Genomic DNA, 14,610 nt, shown 5'->3' with positions numbered 1-14,610 from the left:
TGCACTCCTCATGTTTCAAACAGCAAAATCAGAATTTCCATCAAAAAAGTTAAATCTTTCAAAAGGTTTTAGATTTCAAATCTGCTCAAGTACTTCAAAAGTGACATGGGGGTAGAGGCAGGGAATGGTCAGCTTTTCTTAAAAAGGTTTGTATATTTGCAAAACAAAAAAACCACCAAACCAAAAACCCTAAACAAAATCAAGAACCTACTCTGCTAAAAGCCCTGTGTATTGAGCTCATCAGGAAGATTCTTATAAGCTCCCAAGAAGGAAAGACAAGTAAACTAGGTTTTAGATTTAAAACCTTTTAAAAAAATTTTAGATTTTAAACAGCCAAACAGTCATCCTACCTCTGTCTGGTCACATGCTCAAGAGTCTACCCATCCCTATTCTTTCTCCACCCTTCGATCAAAACTATTTGAAAAGGAATTGCAATACCAACAAGCTGCCTTTCTAATCAAAGGTAAAGAAACAGAAAATGCAAATATAAACAATGGTTGCATTAAGACATCATTGTCCATTTAGCATTAAGTGCAGCCTGACCTGCTGCAGTGGTACTCTGGGATCTGTCATTTATTTGATCTGAACTGCTACATATGAAGAGGACCGACCTGTTGCAGCAGCACTTTGTTTTCTGGATGATTATGACGGCACTGGAAAAAGTATTGGGGCTTTACCTCAAGAGCAAAGACATCTAAAATGGTATCCTCCCCAACCAACCGCAGCACCTCATTCCACAGAGGGATCTTTTCCCTGCAAAATGCTTCCCCACGCCACAGAACTTTATAGCCTAAAGTCCAAACAACGTAAACGAGCAGTAATTTTAATTTGCAGCAGCAGGTCAGGCTGAGCTGCAGCTGCCCTCGATCCTCTTCAGACTGTGCTCAGCTGCACTCGCAGCAAACCTGGGGCATGCAGCCAAAACACTAACCCCTCTGGTCTCACCATCAGTAACCTCCACTCGTGAGTCAGAGCCCTTCCCCTGCAGATCATGCTTTCTGCCACGAACACGAGCAGTCGGGGAACGACATCGTACCTTCCTGCTTCGCGTAGCTCCCTTACATAGCAGTGTGAGAAAGCAAGAGCCAAGTTCTATACAGATACACAACAGTTACACTGGCAATACACATTGCTACTAACAGAACAACGTAGAAGAAAAGTATTGCTTCTCCGCCCTTTCATTTCAACTGCATATATGTTCCCAAAAAGTTCCTTTTGGGAAAACCCATGTTCCAGGAGCCAGATTTTACATAAGAGTGCTTATAGAAAACTGTTTAGTTATTTCTGCTACTGTTACAAACAGCGGGATTTGGGGCCAGGGAAACCCTAAGGGATGCTTTGAGGAGAGGGGAGCGAGGCTCTGAGAAGCTCCAGCAGCTGAACATCCAGTTCGGCCTCCCTATAAAGAACGATTTTTAACTTTGCAATAAAGCTAAAAAAAGAAAAGAAAAAAAATAGTGTGAATTATAACAACTACTCTGAATAAAAATGTGAAATGATAAACAGGAGAGAATACAGGTGCTACATTCAAAACTGTGCTGATCTGAAATGGCTCAGTGCTTTTCATTTGTAGTTCACATTTGCAGGATGTATTTTCTGTAATTCCTATTTGTAGAATATCCAGTACCTGTCTATTAATGAAGCCATCCAGTAAGGACCCATATGGGCTCATACCTTATGTTATACCTCTCCAAGTCCAAGTCAAGTTCGGCATTCCTCTACCACCGTGCTTCTCCACCAAACCAGCATCCTAATACCTGGACCTTCACGGCAACATAAATACCTAAAACTCTATCCTTCAACACACAAAAAATCCCTGCTGCCATACCAATGTAAAAAATCAAGCAGTAGGAGAGAAAGCCAGACTTCAAGAATACTACGGGCAAGGACACAACTTGAGCAGAGATGTTCCTTGTTTCCCTCATGGTGGACAGAAATATCCCCATTTGTGTAAACACAGCCTTAGTCAACAGGGCGACAAATCCGTACATAGATAAATGTCACACGCTGACGTCAGTACCAGAGCAACCTAATCAAAGTACAGCCTTCATCTATTTTTAAACCCTAGTTAAAGTATTTTTCTTTAAAAAAAAAAAAAAAGAAAGAAAAAAACCTCATTAAAACTCATCTTTTAAAAAAATCCCTTTAAAAAATTCTATATAGCAGTAAAACAGAGCTGAAAGTTATTTCTCTCTGGTGCTGCAGACATAAAAGCAAAGCTATACCGAACCCCGAAACTAGCTGTTCCATCCGATGCGTCACTGCACTAGAAAGCAGAAGATAAGGATTTGGGAAAGCATACACATCAGATTGGCACTAGCATTTGTATTGGAAATTTACCCAGACAGGTTAAAAATAACACCGTGAACATTTGCAGCCATGCTGAAGGTCGCTTTCAGCAGAGCTGCTGTTTTTATAGTAAGAGCTCCTGGCGACATGTGACTTGCTATTGCTAGTATTTTTGTCCCCATAAAACACGCCGCACAATCAGGTTCCCTTGGCTAAGAATTAAGGTCACAGAGACTGGTCACAACCAATACAACAGTGCCACAGCAGAGAAATCAAGCCCAACACCTACTTGATTGACTTGTTTACCTTCTTAAAATTAATCCTCCACTGACTTACATTGAAAAAAGTCATTTCTGTCTACCAGCACACTCTGGCCAACATTGCCGTTACACATTTCCATGGTTTTAAGCCCCATTACCGCAGGGTCCAGTTTCAATAATGTGAGAGTCAGCATGGTGCGAGAAGTGTTTACATGGACCAAGCCACACAGCTTCCCAATCTTCTGGCCTTTCTGAGCACCAGTGTAGAGAGAAAAGCCTATCTACCTTCAGAAAGGTGCCTTTGTAAGCAAGCTGGCCAAACGTCCGTGATAACTAACCTGAGGGGATGTTCTCCTTGCTGACCCTGGGGACTGAGGTTGGGCTCCATGGTCCCTGTTTAGAAAGGAAGCGATTCTGACCGGCAATGCCTGATGCTGCTTTTAGCTCTGCCTTCACTGCCATCTCAAGGACTTCACTGCTGCTTCCTTGCAGTTGTAAAGTTTTCTGTAAATGCTTCATGTGGGAGGAAAGAAAGTGCCTTCAGTGGTTAAATCTTTAATTTAGGGCAATGAACTCTATCATGAAGCTTCATCCTTACTGGAGACAACAGGAGGAGACAACTGGTCAAAGGACAGGAGAGAAAAGGCAGGCCATACAAAGTTAAAATACAATTCACACTGCAAATTACTATTTCAAGGTTGAATCTAAACACTCAGATCAGAATCAAGTTACAGGAGGAAACAACCAAATACCTCTTAACAGCCAAGTCCCTGTTCCCATCAGAACTTTTCCAGAGGATTTTGCATTTCTTTTCTCGAAGAGCATACGAGGAACACAGATCATGTTTTCTCATTTTCAACCCATCCAGTTTCCTTTCCTTAATGTTTGCCACCTTCCATACAAGCCATGCTCAGTACAGACTCAACACAGGATAAAGCCTGAGCATCTATTTCTATAGGATAATTGGAACCAAAGTGAAACTACACCAAGTCCTGAAGTCCTCTCTGTCCTTCTCCTAGCAGTCCAGGTACAGCGCTCGTTATCAAGGCTCATCACCGCTTCACATGGTAGCAGTCTCCTTTTGAAAAGAATGCTTGCCCACCATCTAGCAACTTCCAGAGCACTAGCTACAGAAGCCTCGTGCCCTGAGATGAAGCCCGTCTTGCTACTGGTTTTCCAGGAATGGAAGAATCTCCTATTTTGTTTTCTAAGGGTGGCTTGTTCACAAATATTAACAACTTCTTCAAACATTAGCTTACATCCCTTGTCACTGGAACTTGGTGAAGCCATTACTTGGTGTTCGTAGAGCTGAGCAGTAATCACATAAAATGAAGCCAAGTCTTCTTTCCAGGTTGTCCTTGAAAGGAGAGGTGGTACCGACTGGATGCTATTTGTAACGGCTAGCAGCAAGTGTTCACATTGATCTCTTATACTTGTTCTTCGCTGGGTTTTAAAGGAAGAAACTTGCTGTTTAAAAGGAGCAAGAATCTTTAATTCATTGCCAGCACTTCCTTCAGCTGGAACATACAACTGATTTAAGAGTTTCTTGAAGTTGTCTGTACTTAACAGATAAATGAAGATACCAGCTTCATAAAAGATTTCTGACTTCTTATTCCTCACAGAGACACAGAAAGTAAAGGCCTGTTTAGCATCTAAGGTACACTACGCAGCAGCCATGCAGTGAAAAGCTGTCAGTGCAGAACAGAAAGATTTTTATTCAGTGGAACATGAAAGTTGCATCCATGGCATACTCGCAGCCTCAGTGAAACAGTGCACCGAGGGGAGCCGTAAATCAGCAGTGCCAAACCCAGCCCGCAGGATGCATCTAGGATGCCTGACATGGCTCCCAGCGCCCTCCCACTCCCACAGAAAAATTGCATCTCCAGCCCCCGTGGCCGCCTCCAAGCACAAACTCCACCACCAAGGTACTGCTGGCTTCGGAGCTTAACCAGACAGGGAAAAAAAAAAAAAGGGGGGGGGGGGGGGGGGAATAAGTCTTCAGCAACAAAAAAACAAGGAGGTTAAAAAACAAGAAAGAAAAGTTAAAATTGGCTGCCACTCAGTGAGATCATATATATGCCTCGACTTGTGAGGATGCATATGAAGATAGACGTTTATCGTTTTCTCTCTTGGCCAAGGGGTTGCATTATTTAATGGAAGGCAGCAGAAGTAAACCTCTTAGATACACTAGCAGTGGAAGAATCCATTTCCCCAACAGAAAGGATCAATGATTATCCATTTTCCCTTTTATCCTCCTAGTCACACAGCAAATTTGAGAAAATGAGCTAACCGCAGCTCCCATCTGCTCTCCTCCCAGACATTTCTTCAGCTAAAGAATCCGCGGCAGAGTCTGCACCAAACCTGTTTTGATAGGATTTTCTTACAAAACTTAATCAAGCATGATAAGTAAAGCAGCTTCACTTTGAATGCTAAATTTAGTGCACGTCTGCAGCTTGACTGTATAACCCATAGAGCTGGACATGCCGAGGTGGTCTCCCAGGACTAAGCAGTTCTGTCCAGCTCATTTTAAATTGGAAATATGCTAGCTCCCAGATCTGGAGTAGCACACAGACCTTAATACCATGAAAGAACACAAGTACTGAATAACAAAGTCTTTAAGCAAGAACCATGCTGAGAGCTCTGAAGTCCCCTGCAGCACTTTCCCAACCCCCCAACAAATAAAACTGTATTCGGGGCGGGTGGGGAGGGGAAATACAAAGTACATTTACTGTAATACTCACAGATGAAAAATTGTAATTGCTCTGCCTTGACATCTGGTTTCTATTTCGTTTCCATTATATCAGATTACATAACAAACAGATGATGCACTAGAGCTACAGAGTTCTTCTGAAAGTCTTGTGCGGATTTGGTGTTTACATTCTTTTTCATAAAAATTTAAGCTATGCCATACACACAGGCATGTTTGAAGCAGACAAAGGCATCAAAGACAAATGAGCAGTTTTCAAAGGAAAAAGTAAGACAGATTTGGGGGCGGGGGGGGAGTATGTTTAAATTCATATCGAAAATATTCCATTTCACAGTCCAGTTCAGAAATTGAGTGTGCATATAACAGCACTTGCAGCTGTGCAGACAAAGTTTATATGAACAAGCCACAGGGAACACACAAGTTTACACCTGGGTGAAACAGTTAGGTAAGCCAGTGCCAAATTTAATGATGCAAACACAAATTCCACTCTGCCCTGTCACAGTACTGATATCTAATGAAATTAACTCCACATCACTCATGTCCCCCCTCCATCTTCTAATCTGGGTCTGTAAAATGATTCCCCCCCGCCCCCCCAGCAATGGTACTTTTAAGTCACTTCTGCTGTCATAGTGATTCACAGTCTTAAGAGCATACGGCAAATGTGTAAGTTTCAAAATCAAATATCTACTTGGCTGACCTTATCTCTAGACACACATTATAAACTTTCTTCTGAGGCAAGGGCACATCCTTCCTTCGCAGCAATTCAGGAAGTCATGCAGTTGTTATAAAGCTGATTCAGCTGAATACAGGTGATCTTCACATGCCAGTGAGGTTCCAGTCTTGTCTTCACTACACAAAACCTGTAGCGTACCTTATCAGAACAGAATACAGACTTCTTTCCAGAGTATGCCTGCACGAGCTTCCTTCCGCAGCACTGCAAGATGCAACGGAACAGTTGCATCTGAGTCTACCGCATTTCAGAAACAGGACATAATAATGCAGTCGTGGAGCTACAATAATGTACAAGACCATCTCTAAAGCTTCTAAACCATGCGCTTAAACATGCAATTTTATCCCCCGTCCCCAGTTATCAGTTCGAATGAATCCTCCCTCCCCAAAACACAACACAGGAATGAACACCCCAAGACGTGCAAAATTACACAGCTTGTGATGATCCCCTGCTTCTCTCTACAGGATGCTCAAGTTTTATCTGGAACAATTCTGAATCATTTACAAATCCCATATTCACAGAAAGTCACATCCACAAAATATCTTCCACAGTTAAAACATGCAGCAAGCAACCCCAGACTTCAAGCTACCCCCGGGCTTCCCACTGCACATTTAAGTTGTCAGCCTGGCCGCCCTTACCTGCACCTTTTGCATCCATTTGTGTCCTGCAAAGCACAGGTAGAGTATTTGGGCCAGCAAAAGCATTCAGGTTCTCAGGCACCATAATGGCAAGAATTATATAATCCCATCGAATATATGATATTATGTTACTCTATACTCATCTTGGGTTCTCTGTTTTGTTTCTTAGCAGTCCTAACCATCACCTAACAGCTCACTATCAGGCAGGACACTGGACTAGGTATGCCTTCAGCACGCTCAAGTACACCACTCTAATTGGTGTATAGCTTCAGTAAAGACCAATTCCAAGAGGGACTTCCCCATTTTGGCCCACAACCACCTCATCACTGCAAGTTATTTTTAAAAGAAGCAAACATGGGACCCACTCTGAATGAGAAGAATAAGAGTGAGAGTAACAATCACTACAATTTGTGGGTGTAAGTTTTGTCCTGTAAGGGGACCAACACGTCTTACACGGACAAAAAGAGGCCTAACGCACAGCATGGGTTGCATAAATCCAGACTATATATAATACACTCCTATCATGCAGCCTTTAACTGTGTATCATCCACAACCACTTATAAAAACTAATTATCATTTTTCTCTGCACAAGCCCACTCACAGGATATTTTGCAGGATGCGTATCCTTTTGATACTTAAAGATATCAGTGAATCACTTTGCAAGCAACCCCTCTTTCACACACCTTCCTAAAAGGGGTTCAAGCAAATATAGCAACTGACTCCTTCACACACTTATCTGCAGTCAGGCTTGCAGGCATCTAACATTGCTTTTAGTAGAAGTGGAACAAATCTCATTTTTAATCATTACAGCTGACAAAAGCTTTCTAAAAAGGTTTTATGCACTCTTGCCTCTACCAAAACAGATTGCAGTATCTGAAGGCCCTAAGAGCTGACAGGTAGCCCGGACATCTGAACCAAACCAACAAGAGCAGGTACAAGATGCTTGTGCTTTGTTTGGGAAACACCTGCCAAGACTCCCTGCGGATGGGACCTCTCCGAGTAGCAGGTTAGTGACATTTAAGTTGGAGCCAAATATGAGAATAATAAAAACACTGATGGATATCACCTTAATGCTTTCCGATTTTCAAAGGCCAGTTATTGGCTTTTCTCCCTACGTTATTCTTACATAAATCTGCACACATTTATGTTACGTGGTATGTAGGTGATACCAGAAATGTCGAAGGCATTAGTCATGGGCAGACAAGTGGAAAAATACTCCAAAATATCTTAGTTTTCAAGAACCTATCCCTCAAGTAGTACAAGTATCTGCTGCCAGCTCTGGCAAACACAAAAGCAAAAAGGATATTTTGCCAGTGAAAGAGAATCACTTCTGGCCTTTTCTTAACAAGTTTATCATTAAGCACCAAGCAAGCAATTAATAGTATTAATCTTAGAACAAAAAGGCAGTACTAGGTGTATTCAACTTCTTACCATGAGGTGCTTTTTCCCCTCTGAACTTTTCCACACTGGACTAGGTTCTTAGCCCAGGAAGAAGTACTTGAAGCAGCGGCTTAGGGGAAGAGGGAAGGGGGGGGGAAGGCAATGCCACCTCCCATTACAAAATACCAAACACTAAGGTATTTAAGGTCTCCTAAGGAGGTTCCATGAAAACAAAGCACAGATGCATCAGCCCAGAGGAAGACAGCAAGCAGCAAGGAGCTGGGGCAGAGCTGCTCCAGCCAACAGCCTCAGAGCTTTTCAGAGGAGACCGCAAGGGATGGCAGTTCCTTACTCCAGTACATAGCCTACCCCAAGCTATCCCTACTTTGCTCTTGTTCTTGAAGCATCAAAATTAATGTACTTATTCTTCTGTTTCACCTTTAAAAGATCTTTAGATGTCCATCTATTAAAACACATCAGGGCTGTATTACGTGCCTACAACAATTTAACTGCAAGAGCTTTCTTACAAATCTCAGATATCCTAGCAGTTGGATGTATTACTCAAAGGTAGCCTGTTTTTTTGGTAGTGACGCAACAAAAAATTTGTAATTAGGGTAAAAATCTGTTATTGAACTAGAAAAAAGTTAACAACCAGTTCCCAATACCCTGTGTCAGCAAGGAAAGCTACATTTACAGCAGCCACTATTCCGACTGCAAAACCCGCAATGAATCCAGCTTTCCGTTCTGTGAAACATTCACACAGAAGGCAGAAACACACAATGCACTCCCGGAGGAAGCTGTCACATTGGCAAGAGGGCAACTACCTGCTAGCCAAAAGGAGAAACAGCTTCACATTTCAGCGTGGATAAACTAAGACCTAATTTGACTCACTTCAGTTATCCTCCAGCTGAACTCTTGCTTGCACTACCTTAACTCACTCCCAGTAAGAGACTGTACCTACATCATCTCCTAGCCCATGCTAAGGAGATTTTATAGCTGGTGAAGAAGTTCAAAGCAGTGGATTGTTCTTTGAATACCTCCTCCTGCTGACAGGGGCAGGGAAAACAGGCAGCAAAGGGGTCCTCTCCAAAAAAATCAGCACACAGTCCTAGTCATAACAAGTCCTCGAGTACGCCAAGAGCAGAACAGTGAAATCCGCAGGGAGGACGAAGGATGCAGAGAGTCTTAATTTTATGCTTCCTGACATTTTTATTTAGAGCAGCATGTGACATTGTGAGAAAAGGGGCTACGTGGCTCTGACTTTCTCGCAGGCCAAGACGAAAAAGCTGTTTCTTCAGCACCAAAATTTTAAGTGCTTATTCATTCCTGCTTGTCATCTGTAAGCAAACTACTCCTCCATTCATTACAGGCTGGCAGAATGCAAAGGCGTAGTGCAGAAGCCTTCACTTTTACTATTATAAATGATGCTATTTTTGCCTTTAAGCCTCCAGTATCACAAATCACATATCCTTCACACGCATCACCCCCAGCTCCCTCCACTCAGCTATTGTGTCTTCCAGAGCTGTAGGTGTTTTTCTCCCGTAGCTTTACCTGCTGAGAGCAATCAGGAACGAGTTGTGACATCTGGCTGCTTTGCTACAGTGCGGCAGCGTTGCAGAGAGTTGCGTGTGTAAGGCTGTATACAACTGCTTATTTATAGGACAGTCCAATTAATGAAGAGCTGCACACGGCCAGCAAACCACGGCTGACAACACAGCTGTCACAGTGACTGTCCAATTTGTGCTTAACCCCCCCAAGCTTTCAACATTAACGTCACCTTTCAACACAGAAGAACAAACTGCCACCGCCGTTCACCATCAGACAATGCCAGACATCCGAAACCTCAGCACACATTGCATTTTCTGCCCTCTCATCTGTTTCCACCAGCAATAAGTTTTCACTTCTGCTCAAATGCCAGACAAAACATCTTTAAGCTGCCAGCATGCTTCTCTGCTGGCACAGCCAAGGGCACTCTGCAAAGGTCAGTGGTTTGAAGAATCTGCTCAACGTATCAGAAAGCCCTAGAAGCATGTGATGCTTGGAATGAGAGTCTGATCCATAATTAGATGTTTCAGTGTTTGTTATCCTGGAAAGAGGTCCACAGCAGCATTTCACAAGTCCAAGACCAGGAAGAAAAAAAAAAAACAAAAACCCGCACAGTTGAATTTATTTTCTTGGCATCCAAAAAAGGGCTCGAGCTGTAACTAGAATTTGGAGACCAGCAACGGTGCATGCAGCACAGCATTTGCTAGCAGAGGTAGGGCTGCCTACTTTCGTCGTGTTTAAGAGCCTTACAGCTCAAATACCTCTGACTGCATCTAACACATGAATCAGATTCTGTGGAAGCTCCAAGTCAGAAATTTTCAAATCAAAGGAATCAGTGGGCGATCAGTGGAAGCATGCAACAGGCTCCGCTAGTTTCAGTTTGGGAGGAGGAGGGAAAAGAAGCACCCCGGTCTGACTTTTCCTCCCCATGTCTTCCCTGTGCACAAAGGTATCCTCTGCACTGCTTAGTCAGCAAAATTACTAGCTTAGAAGTGGCAGAGTGGTAAATAAAGGGGATCTAAGCTGATAAATCACTTAAAATTTGACAGTACAAAGAATATATTAACAAACCAGGATGTTATTAACAACTTGCAAATGTGACAAAAACAGTCAAGCTCACAGTCTTGAGGGAAAACAGTAAAAAAATAAATAAATATTGAGAGTGAATACCGAGCATTCTGCCTCTTTCAAAGTAAGAGCCAGTTACAATCCAACTGACAACAGTTTCTAAACACTACTTACTACTACTTAGTGCAAAATAATTCCAATTTAAGATACGGGGGGGGGGGGGGGGGGGTGGCACTACAGTTCAAAAGAAATAGTCCCATACTTGTGTTTCTTGCAAGAGAAAAGGGGAGTTTCTAGAACAACAAAAGTCATCTTTCAACACATACTTTCTCATACTTCTGCTTGCTAAAGCCATAATACATGTGTCTAAACTGACAACAAGCATAATTATTTCAATATAAAAACAAGCTCCTTCTGCAGAGCTCTGTAGGCTTCAGGAGCTTGAAAAGCAAAATGAAAGACCACAACCACGCTCCTTTATGTCGGCCCTGCTCCCAGCTCACCTTCCGCAGGAGGGAGGGCTCGTCCCGCAGCACCGCAGCTCAGCAGTCAGGCTCCCACAGCTAAAGAAATCCAAGTCTTGCAACTGGCAGTTCCTGAACGACTATTCTCCAGCCAGCGTCTCATGGAGAAAGCAGCTTCAACAGTAAAATGCAAACCAAAATAAGCAGGAAAGAAGGAATTTTAAAGCCCATACGAAGCTATTTTAAAATTCCTTCCAGAAGGAAGGAAACTGATATGGGTTTGGGCTACAAGGGCCCCGTGCTCCTGCTAAAAGTCCCAATCAACACGTGGGCTGCTGTGTTCTGCCCTCCTTACAGCTCAATATTGAGGGTCTGACAGGTAGCGTAGCCTTAACAGGACAACAGCAAGGCAAATAAGGACCGGCTCTGAATGAACGCATCCACTCAGTGGCAGTGCCATCTATCCTAACTTTGAGACCAACGTACCCAGAGCAAATGCATTACTAACTCATTGGCTAGGCAAAGGCTGCACTGTGTGTGTCCAGTTTTAACTTGCTTATCTAGTCTGTGTCTTACCAAGGCTGGCATTTCTCTAGATGGTGTCTAGCTGGCCAAACCCAAAAATTTACAAAAATGTTGGTAGATGCCCAGACAGACAGACAAGTGGCAATGCAATGCAGCAGTATCACGCATACTAGTGAACAGCTGATCTGTACCCACTGCAGAGCTGGTATTTGAACAAAAAGATAACCCCATAGTCAGCTTCAACAAAAAATCCTTGACAAACTCAAGCTTTAGTAACCAAGGCAGAGTTAGGATAGACATACACACACACACATATATATATATGCGCACACATGAATACACATAACCTCACATCCCTGAGCCAACTCAAAACAGCCTTGTTGCTGTCTAACAGCATCATATACTCCTGAGCAGTCACTTTCTGCCAAGATCCTCTGATTCAGGCTAGGCACAGACTCTTGCTAGAGGAACGGCACAAAAGCATAAACAATGCCAGCTGACTTTACAAGTAAGAGAAGGAAGAGCACATACAGTCTGCACACCAACACAGGTATAGGCAAGCAGCTGCCAAAAACCCATGGTGGCGTAACCACCACTGCCTTTTCTTGCAACGATCAACAACTTGTGGCTTCTTTGGTACCACCAGGCACATCTCAGATGTAGGAATAAACAAACTACACTGAAATATTTTCGAAGAAGTATTTTCATTCTCAGGCCTCGAGCTCTCATGAGAAAAGGGGGGGGGGGGAATATTCTCTGCATATATTATGCATTAAACTTGACCAAAACACGTGTAAATCTCTTTATGAATATTAGTTTACAACAAGAGAGGAGGAAGAAGGGAAAGGGGAGACATCGATACTGTAGCTCCAACACTTGGCACAAGACGAAGGATCCTGTACTAGAAAATACAGAGCTTATCAAATCCCTACTTCGGGCTGAGAACAAGCCATGCTTTCCTTTCTGGCAACAAAAGTCAACTTTAAGTAGACAGTTTTCTCATCAAATAGACAGGGATTGTATCTCTGAAAGTATTTAAAGATACAAATCACATGAAGGCCTGTCCTTTTAGGCTTCCTCCTGCCTGAAGTAGGCTAACATAGCTATTAGGATCCGAGTGGTTGTTTTTCAAAGGACAGAAAGAATATTTGCAGAAGTTCATTATGAAACAGTTTGTTTGATAGCAGCTACAGCTGGTTTCTCAAAATTGGCAAAAGTAACTTCAAAAGCCTTCATCCAGGAGTGGGATGTCTAGGAATTTTCCCCCAACAGCTTTTTCTTTGTATTTAGATACAGTTTAAAAGAATGGAAAAAGAAAATATATCTAAACTTGAGAAATATTCTTAACATTTCTCTGCCATTTGGTCCATGAAGTCTGCTCAACTACTCAATTTACAGGTAGGGGAGCTGCAGGGGCATTGGTACAGTGATGCAAGCGGGAGGAGGAAGATGCCTCCAGAAGGATCGAACAGGCTCTTTCATCAAGGCATTCTCCAAGAAGAAACTGCTGGAGTCTTGGGGAGCTGGCAGGTTTTACCCCAGCCTCTGATTCGCATTGACGAGCAGTTGCACATGTATCCTTTCAGCCCCTTCAGCAGCTCCCTCAAGCTTCTCTCCAAGAATCAAAACACAGAAAGAAGCCTGAGTCTGAAGTGTCAGACTGCAGCTACTCTGTGATGGGGGGGGAAAAAAAAAAAAAAAAAAAATCTTTAAATCTAAGTCCATCACTTATACACATATCTTTAGTGTGCCTTAATCAGCAGGACAACATTTCATAGTATTCAGTCATTTCAAACACCTCACATTTTCACTTTGCTCCTTTCCTTCTTTACTGAGAGTTGGGAGGAACACTGTCAATGAACTACTGACATTTTTTGCAATGGCTTTAGCGAGCTACCCCAGCAAAGAGGCAGCTCTATTAGCCACTGCCATATACTGACACCAAGCTGCAGGCATTCACAGCACCCCACAAGCCAAGTGGCACAGCAACACGTGGATTACATTCAGTACATCCTGGTTACCACCAATAGTAAACTTGCTGCTGAGGAGGATTTTACTTCACTCAGAGGAAAAAACAAAAACAAACAAACAAAAAAAAAACCAAAAAAACACACACAAATCCAAACCTTGCACTGCTTTTTGCAATAGAAAAGCAACTTGAAAATGAGTATTTGCTTTACTGTTCAGTTGTACTTTTTTTTCTTTTAAAAAAAAAGAGACCAGACTTGCAACTGGATCTCTTAACTGAGACAAGTATACAGATAGCAGTGACTGGTATACTTGAAATGTGCTGTCACCCTTGCAATTATATCCAAGTTTTCTTCCCCCTACCTAATAAATACAGACACTACATTTCCCAAAAATTAACCTCTACCCTGTCTTTAAAATCTGCTAAGTCATTTACCAGGTTTCTTACCTTCCATTTCTTGAAGCATTCAGCACCCAGTCTGCACAACAAGACTTGTTCAAGCAAATAGCTTTGTAGAAAATTTCTTTCATCCAATTGCTAGAACATCTAAAGATCAAGTAACTGTCGCACAACTACTATGGGCAATTACCCCCAAAACATCCCGTTCTTTTGTGCAATGCTAACCATATTCTCCCTGAAAAAAGCAAACACCAGTTCTGCTTTGCAGAATTACCAGAAGAAAAAAAGCAGTCTGAGTAAGCAACTCAAAAGCGACCCTTCCCAAGTGACCAAAGGTGAAGAAGTGAAACAAAGGTCTCAGACTCACTCAGCAGCCTCTGCAAACACGGCGAGCATGAAGCAGACACAGCCACGAACCATCGCAGACGCTCTTCTGAGCTCGGCTGCATCTCCGAAGTGACAACCTGCAGGTAGCCTTGGAGCAGAGGACTGCAGCAGCTGAGCTGTGAAACAACTGATACATACCTGGATAGCAAGAGGTAACCAGGTGTGAGGAGCACCCGAGTTCACTGAAGAAAATCAGCAAAGCCTTGAGTACCAGGGTCATACAGGCTGGCAATCTTCATTTCATAACTA

At 42.8% G+C, this 14,610-nt stretch overlaps 1 protein-coding gene across 13 annotated transcripts in view; it reads right to left on the bottom strand.

Moving 5' to 3' along the window:
• The window catches only part of HDAC4 (histone deacetylase 4), a 269,534-nt gene that overhangs the window by 215,573 nt on the left and 39,351 nt on the right, over positions 1-14,610 (bottom strand). For 5 of the 13 annotated variants that reach the window (XM_087731756.1, XM_087731759.1, XM_087731758.1 and 2 more), the window contains exon 2: positions 14,500-14,607. The exons of 7 other annotated variants lie outside the window; for them this stretch is intronic. In XM_087731756.1, coding sequence (XP_087587882.1) covers positions 14,500-14,581 — 82 coding nt within the window. In that variant the 5' untranslated portion in view covers positions 14,582-14,607. Of the gene's footprint in view, positions 1-11,120; positions 11,141-14,499; positions 14,608-14,610 lie in introns of those variants that run through there. One more of the 13 variants, XM_087731770.1, reaches the window with a different exon arrangement.

The sequence above is a fragment of the Nipponia nippon genome, unplaced genomic scaffold (genome assembly GCF_047370975.1).
Source record: "Nipponia nippon isolate SJK-2023a ecotype South Korea unplaced genomic scaffold, ASM4737097v1 scaffold_5, whole genome shotgun sequence".
NCBI classification, from domain to species: Eukaryota; Metazoa; Chordata; class Aves; order Pelecaniformes; family Threskiornithidae; genus Nipponia; species Nipponia nippon.
This window is presented reverse-complemented; position numbering and strand designations above follow the sequence as displayed.